Here is a 22817-nt window from a genome sequence, read left to right as displayed (position 1 = left end):
CACATGGACCAAAATGTCCCACAGTGTCACCAGGGAAACTAAAATGCATGTATGTGTAAGCGTAAAATAAGAATTCAAGATTCAGCTGAATGCCGATCTGTTTTAGTGAGCCTGATCCAACTCCATTTTGACAATCGCTGGCTTCTCCCCATGGCCTGTGTTTTGTTTTGCTGAGCTCTGTCCTTTGTGCTGTGCCAGAAATGCTGTAATTGCAATGTGAAGTGCCCTGGGCAAACTCAGATGTTATGGCTACGTATGGTGCCAGACCTTAGGAATATCCTCTTAAACAACAAATGGTATCTGGCTACATTCTGTGCTGGTAACATAAACCATGTATACATTAGATCAGTGTTTCTCAACCTGGGGTCAGGACCCCCGGGGGGTCGCAAGGGGATGTCAGAGGGGTCGCCAAACACCATCAGAAAACAGTATTTTCTGTTGGTCATGGGAGTTCTTTGTGAGAAGTTTGGACTAATTCTATCGTTGGTGGGGTCCAGAATTTACTTTGATTGTAGGTGAACTATAAATCCCAACAACTACAACTCCCAAATGTCAAGGTCTATTTTCCCCAAACTCCACTAAAGGTAAAGGTTGTCCCCTGACATTAAGTCCAGTCATGTCTGACTCTGGGGTGTGGTGCTCATCTCCATTTCTAAGCCGAAGAGCCGGCGTTGTCCGTAGACACCTCCAGGTCATGTGGCCGGCATGACTGCATGGAGCGCCCTTACCTTCCCATCAAAGCAATACCTATTGATCTACTCACATTTGCATGTTTTCGAACTGCTAGGTTGGCAGAAGCTGGGGCTGACAGCAGAAGCTCACGCCGCTCTCCAGAATCGAACCTGTGACCTTTTGATCAACAAGCTCAGCAGCTCAGTTCTTTAACCCACTGTGCCACCGGGGGCTCCATCAAACTCCACTAGTGTTTACATTTGGGCATATTGAATATTCATGCCAAGTTAGGGCCAGATCTATCATTGTTTGAGTCCACAGTGCTCTCTGGATGCAAGTGAACTACAACTCCAAAACTCAAGGTCAATGCCCACCAAATCCTTCCAGTATTTTCCATTGGTCATGGGAGTTCTGTGTGCCAAGTTTGGTTCAATTTCATCACTGGCGGAGTTCAGAATGCTCTTTGATTGTAGGTTAACTATAAATCCCTGCAACTACAACTCCCAAATGACAAAATCAACCCCTCCAACCCCACCAGTAGTCAAATTTGGGTGTATTGAGTATTTGTGCCAAGTTTAGTCCAATGAATGAAAATACATCCTGCAGATCAGATATTTACATTACGATTCATAACAGTAGCAAAATTACAATTATGAAGTAGCAACGAAAATAATTTGATGGTTGGGGGTCACCACAACATGAGGAAGTGTATTAAGGGGCCGCGGCATTAGGAAGGTCGAGAACCACTGCATTAGATGTTGCTCATGCCTACTTCGTTTTTGTCTGTGTAGCTCTGAAGTTCTCTAAAATACCAATGCTTGGAGTAAACTTTATCTCAATAATTGAGTAGTTTGGGCTGAAAGCAGTGCTGGGACTTAGTAGATCTTTGGACAAAAGTTATTGTTTGTTGCCAGTTTGCTTCCTGCTTAGTTTCAGGTCCTTTCCCAGCTTTGTGTTTTATTTGGAGGGATACTGTAGGGTTGCTCTTTAAGTCCTACCCAATAAGACACCAGCAGAATCCCAGTTTCTAGTTACTTACTTACTTAGGCGATCCCTCGTTGGACGAGTAAGATGGTCCTCCATGATGGGTTTCCTTGTGGATTCGTAGGTGGCTGTGGAGCCCTATTCTTGACCCGCATCTTCTCCCACAGTGAAGGCATTGGTTTCCAGGTGGAAGGCGGTCCTGGTCAGGGTTGGCTTAACGCGCCTTCTTCCTGGCACGTTTCTCTCTTTCACCCTCCACTCGTGACTCCTCGAATTCTGCAGCACTGCTGGTCACAGCTGACCTCCAGCTGGAGTGCTTAAGGGCCAGGGCTTCCCAGTTCTCAGTGTCTATGCCAGAGATTTTAAGGTTGGCTTTGAGGCCATCTTTAAATCTCTTTTCCTGTCCACCAACATTCTGTTTTCTGTTCTTTAGTTCAGAGTAGAGCAACTGCTTTGGGAGACAGTGGTCAGGCATCCGGACAACGTGGCCGGCCCAGCGGAGTTGATGGCAGAGGACCATCGCTTCAGTGCTGGTGGTCTTTGCTCTTTCCAGCACACTGATGTTTGTCCGCTTGTCTTCCCAAGAGATTTGCAGGATTTTCCGGAGGCAGCGCTGATGGAATCGTTCCAGGAGCTGCATGTGACGTCTGTAGACAGTCCACGTCTCACAGGCATATAGCAGGGTTGGGAGGACAACAGCTTTATAGACAAGCACCTTGGTATCCCTACGGATGTCCCGGTCCTCAAACACTCTCTGCTTCATTCAGGAAAATGCTGCACTCACAGAGCTCAGGCGGTGTTGTATTTCAGAGTCGATGTTGACTTTGGTGGAGAGGTGGCTGCCAAGGGAGTGGAAATGGTCAACATTTTCTAATGTTACACCATTAAGCTGTATCTCTGACATTGGAGAAGGGATGGCTGGTGACTGCTGGAACAGCACTTTGGTTTTCTCGATGTTCAATGACAGGCCAAGCTTCGTGTATGCTTCTGCGAAGGTGTTTAGAGTGGCTTGTAGATAATCTTCTGAATGTGCACAGATGACATTGTCATCAGCATACTGGAGTTCTATAACAGATGTTGTTGTAACCTTGATTTTGGTTTTCAGTCTGCTGAGGTTAAACAGCTTGCCATCTGTCCGATAGATGACTTCCACTCCGGTGGGAAGCTTCTAGTATACCAGTTTCTAGTATACCAGTTTCTAGTATAAGTTTCTAGTATACGTATAGTTTATAGTAGAAACTAGTATACTAGTTTCTAGTATTTCTGGAGCCTAAACTGCTCCCCATCTTCCGTTTTTTTAAAGGAGCAAACAAGCCGGAAGAGTGATGGATGGAGCCGAAACAGGAGTCATGGACTTGACAGGTTGACGTGGAGATGAATGCTTTCTCAGGAGCCTTGAACAAAAGGGTTTTGCAGTGGCATCCTTCCCCAATTCCTCCCGGGATCTCTTTACTATTCTAGTCAGGCTCCTCTTATCATGGGTCAGCAGGAATAATCCACATCAGGTTTGACATGCATGGAGAGAAGATGTGGGCCAGCGCTGTGCTGATGGGGTTTCTGTTTGCTTCTTTGGTCTCTTATGATTACATCAAGATTTATAGGAAACTTCCTGGCTTGCTCAGTGATGGATTAATGGCTCCCATGTCATTGGGGTTTCTAATCCATCCAGGCTTTCATTGGAACTCTGAATGAACTCTCCAAGGTGCTGATCCTCCTTTGGAAACAAAAAGTGGCACCCTGGATAACTATTTGAAAGTTGGGTTGTTGTAGGTTTTTTCAGGCTATATGGCCATGTTCTAGAGGCATTCTCTCCTGACGTTTCGCCTGCACCTATGGCAAGCATCCTCAGAGGCAAGCAACCTCACTAGATCCGAGGATGCTTGCCATAGATGCAGGCAAAACGTCAGAAGAGAATGCCTCTAGAACATGGCCATATAGCCTGAAAAAAACCTACAACAGCCCAGTGATTCCAGCCATGAAAGCCTTCAACAATATTTGAAAGTTCACACCAAAATCCAGAGTAAATTCACTATCACAAATTCATTTGGGGGGAGGTGAAGATGGAATGAAATCTCTTAGAAGCTGGTGTTTTGTTCTGCAGATTTGCAGGAGTGGATGAGAGCCGGTCAATGTATGGCATTGGGATAACCAGCTGACAGATGCATTTCTCCATTGACTAAAATGTATGTGCATTTTTCAAATACAAATGCATAACCATGGAGGATTTGTTTTTGAACATACTGTGGAAACAGTGATGAACACAGTTGAAATGAATGACTTCTGCTGGAATTTAATATAGAATCCTAGAGCAGTGTTTCTCAACCTTCCTAATGCCACAACCCCTTAATATAGTTCCTCGTGTTGTGGTGACCCCCAACCTTAAAATTATTTTCGTTGCTACTTCAAAACTGTAATTTTGCTACTGTTATGGCTCGTTGTGTAAATATCTGATATGCAGAATGCATTTTCATTGACTGGACCAAATGTGGCACAAATACCTGGTGAGGTTGCGAGGGGGGGGGGGGAATGTATTGATTTTGTCATTTGGGAGTTGTAGTTGCTGGGATTTATAGTTCACCTACAATCAAAGAGCATTCTGAATTCCAACAACAATGGAATTGAACCAGACTTGACACACAGAACTCCCATGACCAACAGAAAATACGAGAAGGGTTTGGTGGGCATTGACCTTGAGTTTGGGAGTTGTAGTTCACCTAAATCCAGAGAGCACTGTGGACTCAAATAATGATCCTGGCACAGATCCTCAATATTTCCAAATGTGAACACTGGTGGAATTTGGGAGAAATAGAGCTTGACATTTGGGAGTTGTACTTGCTGGGATTTATAGTTCACCTACAATCAAAGAGGATTCTGAACCCCACCAACGATAGAGTTGGGCCAAACTGTCTACACAGAACCCCCATGACCAACAGAAAATCCTGTGTTTTCTGATGGTCTTTGGCGACCCCTCTGACACCCCTTCGCGACCCCCCCCAGGTTGAGAATTGCTGTCCTAGAGGATCAGGAAAAGGATCCTTAAGAAATTTGCTTAGTCCTCCAACACAATTTTACAGAGGCTGATATAGAACAAGTTGGAGAACCTAGAAAATTTCTACAGAAAACATATTTTTGCCAAATGTTAGTAGGTGAACCCATGGGACCCAGTCCTGTAAATGGTAGAATTGTACCATATAGGATTTTTTTTCTGCAGAAACTGTGGAAGGAAACTGTATAGCTGGTGTAGTTGTTTTCTTTGCAATGTTTAGCACCTTGGAGAGCTCCAACAATTCAACCCCTTGGAGAACTCAAAGCTTCAATACCATGGAGAGGTCCTCTAAAGCTTCAGCAAAACTGTGGAATAATGTCAACACCAGGCATGGGCAAACTTATGCCCTCCAGGTGTTTTGGACTCCAGGTGTTTTGGACTGTTTTTGTTAGGAATTGTGGGATTTGAAGTCCAAAACACCTGGAGGGCCCAAGTTTACCCATGCCTGGTCTGCACTGATGTAGCACGTCATCCGTTCCTACTAGGTTACTTGCTTTGGGAGAGCATTTACAGGGCCAAGCAGAGCTTGGGAAATGACAGGCTGGGTGATCCTGGGAGTTGTCGTTCAAGCACGCCACTTCTCAAGCTCTTTCCCAAAGGACGCAAATGGTATGCCTAAAGAATGTAAATGTTCTGCCTAAAGGACATGAAATAGCAGACAGTGGGAATTTTCCATGCCAGTCCTGCATTCATTCTATGATTTTGCTGAATGTTGAGGTTCTCCAAGGTGCAGAATCTGGCCAAAAGTCTCCAAGGGTGTTTTCAGGAGGCAAGAGGATATTAAACCACAGCAGATCCTCTCTTCCCTCCTGAATCCATTACCTGTTTTTGCTCCAATCTGGCCCAAAGAGTGGTCTCAGGAAAGTGGCCTTCGGGGACAAGAGGACATTAAGTCATGGCTGACCCTCTCCAGTCTTTTATCCTGAAAACAGTCCATGGTTTTTCTGAATGTTGGTTCTCTCCAATAGGCTTGGGCAGTTTCGTTCGTTAATTTCGTAATTCGTTATTAATTCGTATTTAAATTAGCTTACGATCCAATATGGAGCCATGTAGGAATAGTGTGAGGAGTAAATTTATTTATTTATTTATTTCACAGTTTTCTATACCGAGCTTCTCAACCTCATTGAGGGACTCAGCCCGGTTTCCAGCCATAAAAAACATATACACTCATTAAAATATCATATATCACAATTACAAAAACAACTTAAAAAAACTATATATAAAACTACAGTGGTCAATCGTCCTATTAAGATGGATCTACATCAACTTCCATCCAGGGTCCTATGGTGTTGTCTCATTCATCGAAGGCCTGACTCCACAGCCACGTCTTCACCCATTTCCTAAATGTTAGGATGGATGGGGCGGTTCTGGCCTCCAGAGGGAGAGAGTTCCAGAGTCGCGGGGCCACCACCGAGAAGGCCCTGTCCCTCGTCCCCACCAGGCGCGCTTGCGAGGCCGGTGGGACCGAGAGCAGGGCCTCTCCAGATGATCTTAATAATCTTAATAAATTAGATTCAAAACAATTTTTTCAATTTATTTCGTAATTATTTCGTAATTATTTCGTAATTATTTTTGCATGTCTGGTGCAAGTTTTATAGTTGTTGTTTGTTTTATCACACCAACAGTCAACAACAGAGGGAGAGGGAAGCTTCAGAAGTTCCCACAGTCCCATTTGGAGGTTTTTTTAGCATATTGCGCAATCGCGTCCGCCATTAACGAATCGATTCGTAATTATACGAAATTTCGTATATTTCGAAATTTTTAAAAGGAAAATTTTGGAATTATTAAAAAAACGAAACGCAAGGGCCCCCTAAAAACAAAATGAGTTTAGAACCAAATTTTTCCGTGGTTACCCAAGCCTAGTTGGGAGCACCATAGCTTTGGGACACTATCCTATATTCTTTTATTTGGTTATACTGTGTTTAGCATTGAGAGAGCCAAGCCATCTAGCACCAACTCCACAGTATAGCAGTCTATGGGAGGTTCTGTACAAGGAAATAAGAGAAATTGCAGCGTTTCCTTAAATGTGAATAGATTTTTTTCCCTCTCCTGTGCTTTTCCCTAGATTGTGGAGAGCCTCTCCTTTTGGGTCCAGGTGCCTGAGTCCTTTGAGCCTCTCCCAATTAAATAGGACCTGCCATCTGAGCTCTCCAAGGTGCTGAATCTAGCCAAAGTGATCCAAGGGTGGTTTTGGGAGGACCTGGATATTAAGCCACTGCTGACCTTGCTTCTCTCTTTCAGGGTCACCCATCAAACCTGATGCTAACCAGGCCTCCTGTTGTTGTGGTCCCTCTGGGTCGGCGGCTGCCATCGTGCACCCCCACAACTTTGCCCGTCTGCGCCTAAGCCCAGCAATGCCCTTCTGGAGCCAGCCTGCCCTCCTGCCGTGCCCCTCGCCCTCCGTCTCCTCCACCGCTCGCCGCCCCACACCACCCGCACCATGAGAGGGGCCCGGCAGCTGGTTGCTTGTGGAGGAGGAGGGCTGCTGCGCGGTGGGTGGAGTGGCTGAGGGATGGCCTCCTTGGACCTGCCGTATCGCTGTCCGCGCTGCGGGGAACACAAACGTTTCCGGAGCCTGTCCTCCCTACGTGCCCACCTGGAATACAACCACACCTATGAGACCCTCTATGTCCTCTCCAAAACCAACAGCATCTGCGATGCCACCGTCTTCCCCCTGCCGTCAGATACCACCCTCCTGACACCCGCCACCCGCCGGGACATCTTCGAGAGCACCTCCTTCCAGGGCAAGGAGCAGCGTTTCACCTGCGACCTCATCACCACCGACGAGCTGGAGTCCTCGTCCTCCTCGCCCGTGGCCTCTCGCTACGTCCACGAGATCGAGATCCCACTCACCGAGATCTTCACCCGCAAGGCCATGACCTCGGCCACCACCCCGCCAGCCGCCGCGGCCGCTGCCGTAGCCGCCGTGGACGCAGCTTATGAAGAAGGCCTGACCCGCCTCAAGATCCGGGCCTTTGAGAAACTGGAGGTGGACAAACGCCTGGAGAAACTGACCGAAGAAGTGGAGCAGAAGATCGCTTCCCAAGTGGGACGCCTCCAGGTGGAACTGGACCGGAAGACCTCAGAGCTGGAGAAGGCCAAGCAGGAGAGCCTCCGGTTGAGCCGGGAGAAGCAGGAGCTGGAGGATCGAGCCGTGGAGCTGTCTCGGCAGGTGGATGTCAGCGTGGAGATGCTGGCCTCCCTCAAGCAAGATCTGGTGCAGAAGGAGCAGGAGCTCACCCGCAAGCAACAGTAAGTCCATCGGTCGGGTCACTTTCAGGGCTGGGAATTGGGGGCATGGATCACTTAACGCCAAAGGTGGTACATGGTCACATGGAAACACTTTGGAAGTGTACTGTGGCATGATATTCTGCAATGCTTCCTGGATTGAACACGATTTGTGTCCTTGTTTATTTATTTTTTTATTGTGTCAGGAGCATGCCAAACAGTTGTACCGCATTTCTAACAAACAAACAAAACACAAAGGTTGCAAGCATGGTAGTTGATTAAATGTCCTTTGACCAATAGCTGGCCACTTGGAGTGCCTCTGGTGTTACGATAAGAAGGTCCTCCATTGTGCATGTCGCTGGGCTCAGGGTTGCATTGCAGCAGGTGGGTTGTAGTTTGCTCTTCTCCACACTTGCATGTCATGGATTCCACTTTGTAGCCCCATTTCTTAAAGTTGGCTCTGCATCTCGTGGTGCCAGAGCACAGTCTGTTCAGTGCCTTCCAAGTCACCCAGTTTTCTGTGTGCCCAGGGGGGACTCTCTCACTTGGTATCAGCCATTGGTTGAGATTCTGGGTTTGAGCCTGCCGCTTTTGGACTCTCGCTTGCTGAGGTGTCCCAGAGAGTGTCTCTATAGATCTTAGAAAACTATTTCTTGATTTAAGTTGTTTTTTCACTTCTGGTGTGAGAGAATTGGCCGTCTGCAAGGATGTTACCCAGGGGACGCCAAGAGAATTTGATGTTTTATCATCCTTGTGGGAGGCTTCTCTCATGTCCCCACATGAGAAGCTGGAGCTGATAGAGGGAGCTCATCCGCCTCTCCCTGGATTTGAACCTGTGACCTGTCGGTCTTCAGTCCTGCCAGCACAGGGGTTTAACCCACTGCGCCACCGGGGGCTCCTTTAAGCTGGCTGATACCCAAACAGGGGATGAGCTGGAGATGTCTCTGCCTTGGTCCTTTCACTATTGGCTGCTACTTCCCAGCGGATGTCAGGTGGTGCAATACCGGCTAAGCAGTGTAATTTCTCCAGTGGTGTGGGGCGCAGACACCCTGTGATAATGTGGCATGTCTCATTAAGAGCCACATCCACTGTTTTAGTGTGGTGAGATGTGTTCCACACTGGGCATGCGTACTCAGCAGCAGAGTGGCAAAGCGCAAGGGCAGATGTCTTCACTGTGTCTGGTTGTGATCCCCAGGTTGTGCCAGTCAGCTTTCATATGATATTGTTTCCAGCGCCCACTTTTTGCTTGTGTCTTAATGTTTGCACTAAAATGGGTGATGCAAGGCCAACACAATATGTTCTGTCGACTTGATCTTTATGAAATAAATTGCATTTTAGTTCTCCAAGGAGCCAACAGATTGCAAAAAAGAAGAAGAAGGTTGCTGCAAAATGGGCAAACTTGGGCCCTCCGGGTGTTTTGGACTACAACTCCCACAATTCCTAACAGCCTACCGGCTGTTAGGAATTGTGGGAGTTGCAGTCCAAAACACCTGGAGGGCCCAAGTTTGCCCATGCCTGAATAAGATATATTTATTGGTAACAAATCTGCATTTGGAAGTCTTGCTAAACAGGCTGATTTTCCTTTTTTTTTTTTTTGTGGAGTACAGCTGAAGCATTTTCTGCAAACACTGCACTTTGTTGCTAATAGATTTGTGTAAAAGTCTAGATCAGGGGTTCTCAACCTGTGGGTCCCCAGATGTTTTGGCCTTCAACTCCCAGAAATCCTAACAGCTAGTAAACAGACTGGGATTTCTGGGAGTTGTAGGCCAAAACACCTGGGGACCCACAGGTTGAGAACCACTGGTCTAGATGGCATTCCAAAACCTTTGTCTGAGGACCCCATTTAGGATCGGGACTCACAGCTTAAGAAGCAGTGATCTAGATCAGTGGGTTGTTTTCAAGTATTGAGAAACAGTGGCAAAGGGTAGGCTCTTAGGGATTGTGGGAGTTGAAGTCCAAAATACCTTGAGGGCTGAAGTTTGCAAATGCCTGATACTTACTTAGGCGATCCCTCATTGGCCGAGTAGGACAGTCTTCCAGGATCAGTGTTCTGGTGGGTCCGTAGATGACTGTGGAGACCTATTCTTGATCTGCATCTTCTCCCACATTGAGGGCATTGGTTTCCAGGTGGAAGGCAGTCCCGGTTGGGGTTGGCTTGACGCACCTTCCTCCTGACACATTTCTCTCTTTCACCCTCCATCTGTGCCTCTTCAAATTCTGCAGCACTGCTGGTCACAGCTGACCTCCAGCTGGAGCGCTCAAGGGTCTTGTCTTCCGGATGCCTCCCATTCCACTGCGCTCCTTGGATTGAAACAACCTGACATCTTCCCCCTTTCCGGCATCCTCTGGAAACAGATGCTAAATAAGTCTTCCAGGATCAGTGTTCTGGTGGGTCCATAGATGACTGTGGAGCCCTATTCTTGATCTGCATCTTCTCTCGCAGTGAAGGCATCAGTTTCCAGGTGGAAGGCAGTCCCGGTTGGGGTTGCCTTGACACGCCTTCCTCCTGGCACATTTTTTTCTTTCACCCTCCATTCGTGCCTCTTCAAATTCTGCAGCACTGCTGGTCACAGCTGACCTCCAGCTGGAGCGCTCAAGGGCCAGGGCTTCCCAGTTCTCAGTCTCTATGCCAGAGCTTTAAAGGTATATTTTTTGCCTGATATATAGGCATATAGGATACTCCTTGTCTCTTTGAATGCATCCACATTATTTGCCTTGTCTTCCGGATGCCTCCCTTTCCACTGCGATCCTTGGATTGAAACAACCTGACATCTTCCCCCTTTCCGGCATCCTCTGGAAACAGATGCTAAACAAGAGCGGACAGTCCTTCGTATTCCTTTCCTCCCCTCATATCATTCCATCACGATCCCCCACTTCATCCTCTCAGCCCATTTGTTTATGGTCTGCCAGCCAATTTCTTTTGCCTTTTGCAACAGACTGCGCCAAAGCCCAGAGGCTTACATTAATTTTCCAAGTTGCCTTCCATGTGGCATTTTGCTGAAATCAGAGCAGATTACGTCGGCTGCCTCCTTGCACGCCCACCCCCTTCTTTATGAAGGCTTTGTTATCCTTTGTCATCCTACAATGGGCTTCATTTCCAGGCTGCCAACTGAGTAATTAAGCTGTGGCACAAAACAAAACAGAAATGCCATGCCTCTTGCCAAACACACACGAGAAAATACAGATCATAGCCCCATAGAGTTGGAAGAGACCACGAGTCCACCCTGTACAACAACCCCATTGTGTCACAACCAAAGGCCTCCCAACAGATGGCCATCCAGATTCTTAAACACATTCTGAGAAAGGAACTCCACTGCACTCCCAGGAATCCGCATATTCCACTGTCAAACAGATTTTACCATCAGGAGATTCTTCCTAATATTCAGGTGGAATCTGTTTCCTGCAATTTGAATCCATTGCTCTGATACATTTCAGGTTGTTGTGGTACGGCTGCCCAATTTTTAAGCAACGTGAGTCTTGTTGTTGGATAAAATATTAGGCATGGATGGATGGATGGATAGATGGATAGATAAAAACTGTAATGTTCGTTTGTGGGATTAACATAACTCAAAAACCACTGGGTGAATTTGTTTATTTATTTATTTATTTATTTATTTAGCAGTTTTGTATACCGGTCTTCTCACCTCTATCAAGAGACTCAGGCCGGTTTGCAACAATAATATCACAAACAGTCATTAAAACATCATATTACATATTAAACTAAAACATTAAAATAGCAAAATAGAGTCATACGATTACAAAGGTCAGTCGTCACAATAAAATAGTTGTTAGTCATCATCCATCCATATCACAAAATATTGACTCACTCGTCGAATGCCAATTTCCAGAGCCAAGTTTTCACCTGTTTTCTGAACGTCAAGATAGAAGGGGCAGTTTTGATCTCCAGTGGGAGAGAGTTCCAGAGCCGAGGGGCCACCACCGAGAAGGCTCTGTCCCTCGTCCCCACCAGACGCGCCTGTGAGGCCGGTGGGACCGAGAGCAGGGCCCCTCCAGACGGTCTTAACAATCTAGATGGTTCATAGGGGAGAATACGTTCGGACAGGTAAACTGGGCCAGGGTTATTTAGGGCTTTATAGGTTAAGACCAGCACTTTGAATTGTGCTTAGAAGCTAATTGGCAGCCAGTGGAGCTGGTGCAACAGAGGAGTGGTATGCTCCCTGTACCCCGCTCGTGTTAGTATTCTGGCTGCCGCTCGTTTGACTGATTGAAGCTTCCAGGCAGTCTTCAGAGGCAACCCCACGTAGAGAGCGTTGCAGTAATCTAAATGGGATGTAACCAAAGCGTGGACCACCGTGGCCAAGTCAGACTTCCCAAGGTACGGGCGCAGCTGGCGCACAATTTTTAATTGTGCAAAAGCTCCCCTGACCACCGCTGAAACCTGGGGCTCCAGACTCAACGATGAGTCCCGGATCACTCCCAATTGACACCAAATTTGGACACAATACACCTATTAGGCCAACAAGTGACCATCACTCATAAAAACACTGCAGAAAAGACTTTAAAAGCCAAAAAAAACCAAAAATTGCATTACAATGCATGTGCAAAACCACATAGATATACATATACACACACATATATACATACACAAATCACATATACACAGACTGGGCCACAGCAATGTGTGGCAGGGGATGGCTAGTCTATATAAATAAAAATGTAATGTTCGTTTGTGGGATTAACAGAACTCAAAAGCCACGGTACGAAGGGACACCAAATTTGGACACAAGACACCTAACAACCCAATGTATGTCCTTCACTCAAAAAAATTGATTTTGTCATTTGTGAGTTGTAGTTGTTGGGATTTATAGTTCACTTACAGTCAAAGAGCATTCTGAACCCCACCAACGATGGAATTGAACCAAACTTTGCACACTGTTCTCCCATGACCAACAGAAAATACTGGAAGGGTTTGGTGGGCAGTGTCCTTTGGTTTTGGAGTTGTAGTTCACCTACATGCAAAGATCACTGTGGACTCAAACAATGATGAATCTGGAACAAACTCTACATGAATACTCAATATGCCCAAATCTGAACACTGGTTGAGTTTGGGGAAAATAGAATCTTGACATTTGGGAGCTGTAGTTGCTGGGATTTGTAGTTCACCTACAATCAGAGAGCATTCTGAACCCCACCAATGATAGAATTCGACCAAACCTCCCACACAGAACCCCCATGTGGGCCACAGCAATGCGTGGCAGGGGACGGCTAGTATATATAGAAAAATGTAATGTTTATTTGTGGGATTAACATAACTCAAAAACCACTGGACGAATTGACACCAAATTTGGACACAAGACACCTACCAGGCCAATGAGTGACCATCACTCATAAATACACTGAAGAACACAGTGGAAGGGACTTAGAAAGCCAAAAAACAAAAAATGCATTACAATGCATGTGCAAAACCACACACACACACATATATCTATATAAATAAAAATGTAATGTTCGTTTGTGGGATTAACATAACTCAAAAACTGGGAGAATTGACACCAAATTTGGACACAAGACACCTATCAGGCCAACGAGTGACCATCACTCATAAAATCACTGAATAACACAGTGGAAGGGACTTAAAAAGAAAAAAAAATTATTATGAATGTGCAAAACCACACAGATTGTGGTTGTTCATTCGTTCAGTCGTTTCCAACTCTTTGTGACCTCATGGACTAGCCCACGTCAGAGCTCCCTATCGGCCATCACCACCCCCAGCTCCTTCAAGGTCAAACCAATCACTTCAAGGATGCCATCCATCCATCTTGCCCTTGGTCGGCCTCTCTTCCTTTTTCCTTCCATTTTCCCCACCATAATTGTCTTCTCTAAGCTTTCCTTTCTTTTCATGATGTGGCCAAAGGACTTCATCTCGCCCTCTGATATCCTTCCCTCCAATGAGCAGTCGGGCTTTATTTCCTGGAGGATGGACTGGTTGGATCTTCTTGCAGTCCAAGGCACTCTCAGCACTTTCCTCCAACACCACAGCTCAAAAGCATCTCTCTTCCTTCGCTCAGCCTTCCCTAAGGTCCAGCTCTCACATCCGTAGGTGTTTACGGGGAATACCATTGCTTTAACTATGCAGATCTTTGTTGCCAATGTGATGCCTCTACTCTTTACTATTTTATCGGGATTGGTCATTGCTCTCCTCCCAAGAAGGAAGTGTCACCTGATTCCCTGGTTACTGTTGGCATCTGCAGTAATCTTTGCACCTAGAAATACAAACCCTGTCTCTGCTTCCACGTTTTCTCCCTCTATTTCCCAGTTGTCAATCATTCTTGTTGCCATAATCTTGGTGTATTTTTATGTTTAACTGCAACCCAGTTTTTGCGCTTTCTTCTTTCACCTTGATTAGAAGGCTCCTCAGCTCCTCCTTGCTTTCGGCCATCAGAGTGGTGTCATCTGCATATTTAAGGTTTTTATGTTTCTTCCAGCAATTTTCACCCCATCCTTGCATCCGTCAAGCCCCGCACATCGCATGATGTGTTCTGCATACAAGTTGAATAGGTTGGGTGAGAGTATACAACCCTGCCGTACGCCGAACCCATCTGTTGTTCCGTGGTCAGTTCTGACTGTTGCTACTTAGTCCTTGTACAGATTCCTCAGGAGAGAGACAAGGGGGCTTTGTCTGCCCATGCCACCATTTATTATGATCCACACAGTCAAAGGCTTTCGAATAGAACCACGCAGATATATGTATGCAAAAACACATATACACATATACATGTGATCTATTGTTTCATTCACTTCCTTGGAATCTGTCATTGACTTTTCAATTCTGGCTTTCATAGCATTTGTTCTAATGGCTTGTTCTTGGGCTGCTAGAACAATTGTTCTTGTTGTTGTTGTTGTTGTTGTTGTTATTATAAGAGATGTTTGACAGTAGAAAATGCTTTTGCCTGGGCATCTGGTGGAGTTTCCTTCTTTGGAGGCTTTTAAGCAGAGACTGGACAGCCATCTGTTGGGAGAGCTTAGATTATGTCTTCCTGCCTGGCTGAGGAGGGTTCACTTGGCTGATCCCTGGGGTCTCTTCCAACCTTAGAGCTGCTTGCGATGCCTGCAGAAGTTCAGGGAAGAGCAAACCTGGGGGGCAGCAATGAGGAACATGAATATGAAAGAGCACAGCGGCAGCCGCTGCTTAAAAGCATATTCCTCTGGCAATTCCTTCCTCCCTGGTTTTTATTTAATGTGCCCGTTTGCATGGAGAGGAGAATCTGTACTTTGTTCTCAATTAAATTCCTGCTGTGAGGATCTAGCAATTTTCTGTGCAGGTAACATGGGGAATACTATAGCGAGCACTGTACCGATATTCACCTGGAGATGGGTTTTTGGGGGAAAGAAAGGATGCTCCCTTTAGGGGTTTGTTTTTTTTGTCCTTTATTATTAGGAACTTTTCCCCTTCTTAGAATCATGGAATTGTGACGGCGCGAGTGGCGCCATCTATATGTAGAACTGTAAGTTGCAGAATTTGAACTCTTGTATCATGCCTGATTTTGCCTTTTTACCCTGTAAATGTATAGTTGGATTGATTGGTTATTTATAGCTGTCAGTCAATGTTGTTTGCACCAGTTGGATTGCTCCTCCTGCTCAATTGTTTGACCCCACCTCTTTCTAGAGAGCAGGACAGTGTTTCCTTTTCCATTCCACCATCAAACTTTCTATCAGATGAACATGAGAGAGAGACTTGGCTCTAAAAGCCCTTGATTAAGTTACCTCTCAGCACCAATTCTGAGGTTCTTACCCTTGAGACTTATGCTTCATGTTCAGATCAACCTGGACGACGTTGAGAAGACTCAAGCGCCTACAAACCAGTTCTTTGGCACCAGAGAAAGGCTTTGTCCCTTCGAATATAGGCCATTGGAATTGGGGTTGTGATTATTCCGATATTCACAGCCATTGAGAAAGAGGGACCTGGAAAAGCTTCTCAGCTGCAAAACTCCTTGGACCCAAGAGAACCAGAGACTGTAATGTATATTTTCCTTTCCCCTTTGAAACTTCCAGCTTATTGCCTTAAAGGGATAACTCTTTGTGAACAATAAAACCTATTTTGAGTTATCTACAGTGTTTTGGTCCTTGGGAGTTCCAGTTCTCCTAAAGAATGGCAAGAAGCAATCCCCTGGGGGAAAGATGTCACGTCCATGCCTCTTTCACTGAGAGTTGTAGCCCCCAGGCATGATGGCACAGAATTAAAGCACAGATTATGTACTTTAAACTGGATTGTATGGCAGTGTAGACTCACATAATCCAGTTAAAATCAGATAATGTGGACTGTCTGCTTTGATAATCTGGATTACATAGCAGTGTAGAAGGAGCCCAAGTCAACCTCCCTCTGAAGTAGTCTTGGCAAGAAACCTTAGAATCATAGAATCATAGAATCATAGAATCAAAGAGTTGGAAGAGACCTCATGGGCCATCCAGTCCAACCCCCTGCCAAGAAGCAGGAATATTGCATTCAAATCACCCCTGACAGAGAGTTCCACTGCTGAACGGCTCTCACAGTCAGGAAGTTCTTCCTCATGTTCAGATGGAATCTCCTCTCTTGTAGTTTGAAGCCATTGTTCCATTGCGTCCTAGTCTCCAAGGAAGCAGAAAACAAGCTTGCTCCCTCCTCCCTGTGGCTTCCTCTCACATATTTATACATGGCTATCATATCTCCTCTCAGCCTTCTCTTCTTCAGGCTAAACATGCCCAGTTCCCTAAGCCGCTCCTCATAGGGCTTGTTCTCCAGACCCCTGATCATTTTAGTCGCCCTCCTCTGGACACATTCCAGCTTGTCAATATCTCTCTTGAATTGTGGTGCCCAGAATTGGACACCTTAGGGACACCGTAAGCCATAAACACACAATAAATTATGTGACTTGTTTAAAGTTTGAACTAAAACCCAGAGCAGTCTGACTTTGTAGAGATTTCACCGAGCCCAAAAGTCTTACATTAGAAACCTGAGAGTATTCTGTTTCTTTGTGGTTCCAGCTTTGTTATCTTAAGTTAAAAGCTGTGGTTTGAGCTGCCTGGAAATTGCAATTTTTTCCGGACATCTCTTGGCATGCAGAAAGGTGCAGCAATGAGAGTGGATCGAAATCAATTGAGGACAAAAGAAGGGTCTCCATCCAAGATGGAGACGGAGTCCAATTCTTTCTGTGGCTCCGGAGGATATTTCAGTGCAAAAGATTGCCTTTTTACCGCTTCCCTGGTGAACTGGAGCTGTCGCACCAGGAGACCGTCCTCTCCATAAACCCCTCCGGTCTTGGCTTCTTGCTGACCTGCCTGCAATGCATCTGACCCAGATTCCGTGCCAAAGACACCCTGACCTTTCGAGAAAACCCTGGAAGCTGCCTTGACTCCTTGGGAAGCATTAAGGAGGAGAGAAGGACGGAGGTAACATGAATAAGGAGATTTATTTATTTATTTGTCGTGTCAGGGCAACCAGTCAATTATGTTACATTTCTAACAGAAACAAAGCAAACAAACAGACAAAATTCAAAATTTGTGAGTTTGGTGATTGATTAAATGTCCTTTGACCAGTATCTGGCCACTTGGAGTGCCTCTGGTGTTGCCGCAAGAAGGTCCTCCATTGTGCGTGTGGCAGGGCTCAGGGTGCATTGCAGCAGGTGGTCAGTGGTTTGCTCTTCTCCACACTCGCATGTCATGGATTCCACTTTGTGGTCCCATTTCTTGAGGTTGGCTCTGCATCTCGTGGTGCCAGAACGCAGTCTGTTCAGCACCTTCCAAGTCGCCCAGTTTTCTGTGTGTCTCTCATTTGGCATCAGCCATTGATTGAGGTTCTGGGTTTGAGCCTGCCACTTTTGGACTCTCGCTTGCTGAGGTGTTCCAGCGAGTGTCTCTGTAGATCTTAAAAAACTATTCCTAGATTTAAGTCGTTTACGTGCTGGCTGATACCCAAACAGGGAATGAGCTGGAGGTGTCTCTGCCTTGGTCCTTTCACTATTGGCTGCTACTTCCCGGCGGATGTCAGGTGGTACAATACCGGCTAAGCAGTGTAATTTCTCCAGTGGTGTAGGACACAGACACCCCGTGATGATGGCGCATGTCTCATTAAGAGCCACATCTACTGTTTTAGCGTGGTAAGATGTGTTCCACACTGGGCATGCATACTCAGCAGCAGAGTAGCACAGCGCAAGGGCAGATGTCTTCACTGTGTCTGGTTGTGATCCCCAGGTTGTGCCAGTCAGCTTTCGTATGACATTGTTTCTAGCACCCACTTTTTGCTTGATGTTCAGGCAGTGCTTCTTGTAGGTCAGAGCACAGTCCAGAGTGACTCCCAGGTATTTGGGTGCGCTGCAATGCTCCAGTGGGATTCCTTCCCAGGTAATCCTCAGAGCTCGGGATGCTTGTCTGTCCTTAAGGTGAAAGGCACATGTCTGTGTTTTAGATGGGTTGGGGATCAGCTAGTTTTCCCTGTAATAGGCAGTAAAGCGACCAGCAAGCGACCAGCAATAAGGAGATGAATTTGCACAACCTAAGGAGGGTTTTAAGAACATAACTTCCCCTGATAGAACTTGACACACATTCGCAGAATTGGAAGGGACCCCCAGAGGCCAGTTAGTCCACCCCACTGCTATGCAGAAATGCACAATGAAAGCACTCCTAACAAATAGTCACATAGGGTCCCTATTAATCTCCTTCATCTTGTTTCATGCTCCTGGTGGGTTGTTGTAGGTTCCTGGATAGCAGTATTGGGTTGGACTGGATGACCCTTCCAACTCTATTTTTTTTTTATTATTTATTTAGTACGCTTGTATACCGCAAATATCTCAGCCTAAAACGGCGACTCATTGCGGTTTACAACATTTAAAAACAACAATATTCCAATTAAAAATATAAAACACATACATATACAATACACAGTATTGGGCCACCAATACAGACCAATGCATCTATGATTGCACAATACTAAGACAACTCCTGTGATTCTGTAGCATTGAGCCCCAGCATCTACAGTGGTGTCAAACTGTGTTAATTCTACGATGTAGATGCACCTCTAGTTCCAGATAGTTGCTCACTTTCATTCTGCCTCACTTTCCTCGTCATCTTTGACCTGGATTAAGCTAATCCTATTACTGTTATCCCTCCGCATTCACTAGGGATAAGGGCACAACGACCCAAGAATATAATAAATCACAAAGAAAGAAAATTGCACTTTTTTAAATTTGAGGGAACACTTCTTTAGGAATGTCTAGGTCTTCCAGCACAGGCCATTGATCAATGTCTGCTGCCATAGAATTGTTCTGGAGGACTTAGAGATTCCTATTATTATTATTATTATTATTATTATTATTAACATCATCATCATTATTATTATTTATTACACAGTTCTCCTTGTGTTGCCCATGTTTTATGTGAATAATAATAATAATAATAATAATACTTTATTTATATTCTGTCCTATCTCCTCAGAGGGACTTGGGAATGGATTATTATTATTATTATTATTATTATTATTATTATTTGAAACACAACAAGATGAGACCACAGCAGACAAGATCACTCTGCTGGCTGTTGTATTGGAAGAAGCTAGGTGTGAATGTTTCAACTGACCACCTTGATTAGCATTTGATGGCCTGGCAGTGCCTGGGGCAATCTTTTGTTGAGAGGTTATTAGATGTCCTTGATTGTTTCCTCTCTGTCTGTTTTGCTAGCTCCAACAGACAAGAGTTCTTTGTCCAACCCTGGTCATTACACAGATATATAAACCCATTTTCCTAGTTCCAACAGACCTCACTACCTCTGAGGATGCTTGCCATAGATGCAGGCAAAACGTCAGGAGAGAATGCCTCTAGAACATGGCCATGTAGCCTGAAAAAAACCTACAACAACTCAGTGATTCCGACCATGAAAGCCTTTGACAATACATGTCAACCTTTTGCTTGCGAAACTCGGTGTTTGCTGTCACAGGACGTCCAACTCCTTGTTTGTCATGCAAATCAGATATTCCCGCCTCAACATCTTTAAACTTACTCGCCCAATGACACACAGTACTCACATCAACACAATCACCATAAACAGCTTGCATTCTCTGATGAATTTCCTTTGGGGTGACACCTTCTGCTGTCAAGAATTCAGTGACTGGACGTTGCTTAAGTCGCATTGACCGACCGTCCGCGCAGGGTTCCATACTTTGCACTTTAACAATACAACCGTTCAATGCTAAGGCTTCTTGCCAAAATGGAACTGTAGAGGAAAGTCTACTGAACAAGCCACAAGAGATAGGCAACTTTCTTCATAAACTGTTTCTTCCTTCTACAAGGGAAATCCTTGACCCCTCCCTGGGCAATCTATTTACTTTGCTGGCGTGGGCCCTACACCCGGTTCCAATCTGTGTTATGGGTGACCCAAGTAAACCTTACCAGGCAAAGTCTTTGGTAGATTTCCAAGAGGAAAGAAGGTTTTCAATTCCCAGCGAAGGTTGGCTGTAAAACACTGGAGCTGTATTTCTCAGGCAAAGGCTATGCTGTAGTTCTCTGTAGAGCTGTGGGACTGGGTCCCCCAGCAAAGCTGTAAAAGACAAAGCTTTCTACAGGTGGAACTGATTCACATCCTGTACGAAAGGCTTCTCTGTGTGAACTGAACTAGAGGTCCCCTTTTCCCCTCCTTAACCCAGAAAAAGGGGCGGAACTAAAGAACATAATGATAATTGATGGGTCATTGGCCCTATGATTGCAAACCAAGGGAAGCCACCTTTTTGCAAAATGCATGGAACTTTGGAATACATGCAAACACTCAAAGAAAGAAAAGGAAGTTTGAGCTTTTGGTACAGCCGTACCAGCACAGGATCATACCCAGAAATCAGAGAAGTCTGGAATCTTTTTTTTCTAATATTGCACTTTACAGGTTTGTATTGTATTGCTGGAATCACTAGGTTGTTGTATGTTTTTCTGGCTACATGGCCATGTTCTAGTAGCATTCTCTCCTGACGTTTCGCCTGCATCTATGGCAGGCATCCAAATTTTACAGGTTTATTCGTTACCTTCAGAATCAAAGGAAGAATGGAATATGTAAACGGAGATATGCAAATAGTTGACCTAGCATTAATCTGCCCTTCTGGTGACTGTTAGAATTTGTATAGCAAAACACCGGAAAACTGCATTTGTCCTCAAAACGTCAGATTGGTTTAGGAAGATCTTGGACAGAGAAGAAGAATAAAGTTAACTTATTTTGCAAGGAATTACTTAACCGCTCATGCAAACAAGTTTATGCAGAGCTGTTTTTTTTTCCTTTTGATTTTCAGGACATCAATAGGAGTTGGATTTTGGGTTTTTAAGGAACTAGTTGTTGGCAACTCTATGAACGAAGTCACTCCATGAGCTGTGGGCATCCATAACCTGGGCATACATATTAATTGCGGTATTTTGGACATACGATGGTTGAATGAAAAGTAATGCCTCCACCTTCATAACTCAATGCAACTTAAGCAACGTGTAGTCATTGAATTCTTGACAGCAGAAGGTGTCACCACAAAGGAGATTAATCAGAGAATGCAAGCTGTTTATGGTGGTTGTGTTCATCGGGCGAGTAAGTTTAAAGATGTTGAGGTGACACCTTCTGCTGTCAAGAATTCAATGACTACACGTTGCTTAAGATGCATTGAGCAACCGTCTGTGCTGGGTTCCATACTTTGCAGTTTAACAACACAACCATTCAATGCTAAGGCTTCCCACCAAAATGGAACTATAGAGGAGAGTCTACTGAACAAGCCAGTACCTGCCGCATACCAGTACTGCCATCTGTTGAGGAGTTACGAAGGTGGAGGCATTACTTTTCATTCAACCCTTGTATATACAGTCCACTTGCTTCACTGTCTACAGAACCGATGAAGATGCCATTAGCCACAGATGCAGGCAAAACATCAGGAGAGAATACAGCTGGTACATGGTCCTAGAGCTAGATAACTCACAGCCACTCCGCCTTTGGGGTCTCATCCAAAATGGAACTGTACAGGAGAGTCTACTGAACAAGCCAGTACCTGCCACATACCAGTATTGCCATCTGTTGAGGGGTTACGAAGGTGGAGGCATTACTTTTCATTCAACCCTCATATATACACTCCACTTACTTCACTGTCTACAGAACCGATGAAGATGCCATTAGCCACAGATGCAGGCAAAACGTCAGGAGAGAATACAGCTGGAACATGGTCCTAGAGCCAGATAACTCACAGCCGCCCTGTCTTTGGGGTCTCATCCAAAATGGAACTGTAGAGGACAGTCTACTGAACAAGCCATTACCTGCCACATAGCACATCTGTTGAGGAGTTACAAAGGTGGAGGCATTCCTTTTCATTCAACCTTCGTATATACACTCCACTTGCTTCACCCTACAGAACCGATGAAGATGCCATTAGCCACAGATGCAGGCAAAACGTCAGGAGAGAATACAGCTGGAACATGGTCCTAGAGCCAGATAACTCACAGCCGCCCTGTCTTTGGGGTCTCATCCAAACTGGAACTGTAGAGGAGAGTCTACTGAACAAGCCAGTACCTGTCGCACACGAGTACTGCCATCTGTTGAGGAGTTACGAAGGTGGAGGCATTACTTTTCATTCAACCCTTGTATATACAGTCCACTTGCTTCACTGTCTACAGAACCGATGAAGATGCCATTGGCCACAGATGCAGGCAAAACATCAGGACAGAATACAGCTGGAACATGGTCTTTGGGGTCTCGTCCAGTTCTAGAAGTCTACAATTCTGAGATACTATTTGTCAACTTTGCCCTCTCCTCCTTGGTCGCTTGAAGAGTCTTGGCAATTGTCCAACGTGGCTTTCCGTTCTTTCTTTCGTCTCTACAGAAACAGTCCCTTCTCGCCTTCTTCCCTGACAATGTCCCTGGCTCCCATCCAGAGTCCTTTATGTTCACC

At 45.4% G+C, this 22817-nt stretch overlaps 1 protein-coding gene across 1 annotated transcript in view; it reads left to right on the top strand.

Annotated features, from left to right (window-relative positions):
* FBXO41 (F-box protein 41) overlaps nucleotides 1–22817 on the top strand; it is a 116839-nt gene that overhangs the window by 43130 nt on the left and 50892 nt on the right. The window contains exon 2 of the mRNA XM_067468533.1: nucleotides 6944–7954. Coding sequence (XP_067324634.1) covers nucleotides 7215–7954 — 740 coding nt within the window. The 5' untranslated portion in view covers nucleotides 6944–7214. The remainder of the gene's footprint in view (nucleotides 1–6943; nucleotides 7955–22817) is intronic.

The sequence above is a fragment of the Anolis sagrei genome, chromosome 5, assembly GCF_037176765.1.
Source record: "Anolis sagrei isolate rAnoSag1 chromosome 5, rAnoSag1.mat, whole genome shotgun sequence".
Classification (NCBI taxonomy): domain Eukaryota; kingdom Metazoa; phylum Chordata; class Lepidosauria; order Squamata; family Dactyloidae; genus Anolis; species Anolis sagrei.
This window is presented reverse-complemented; position numbering and strand designations above follow the sequence as displayed.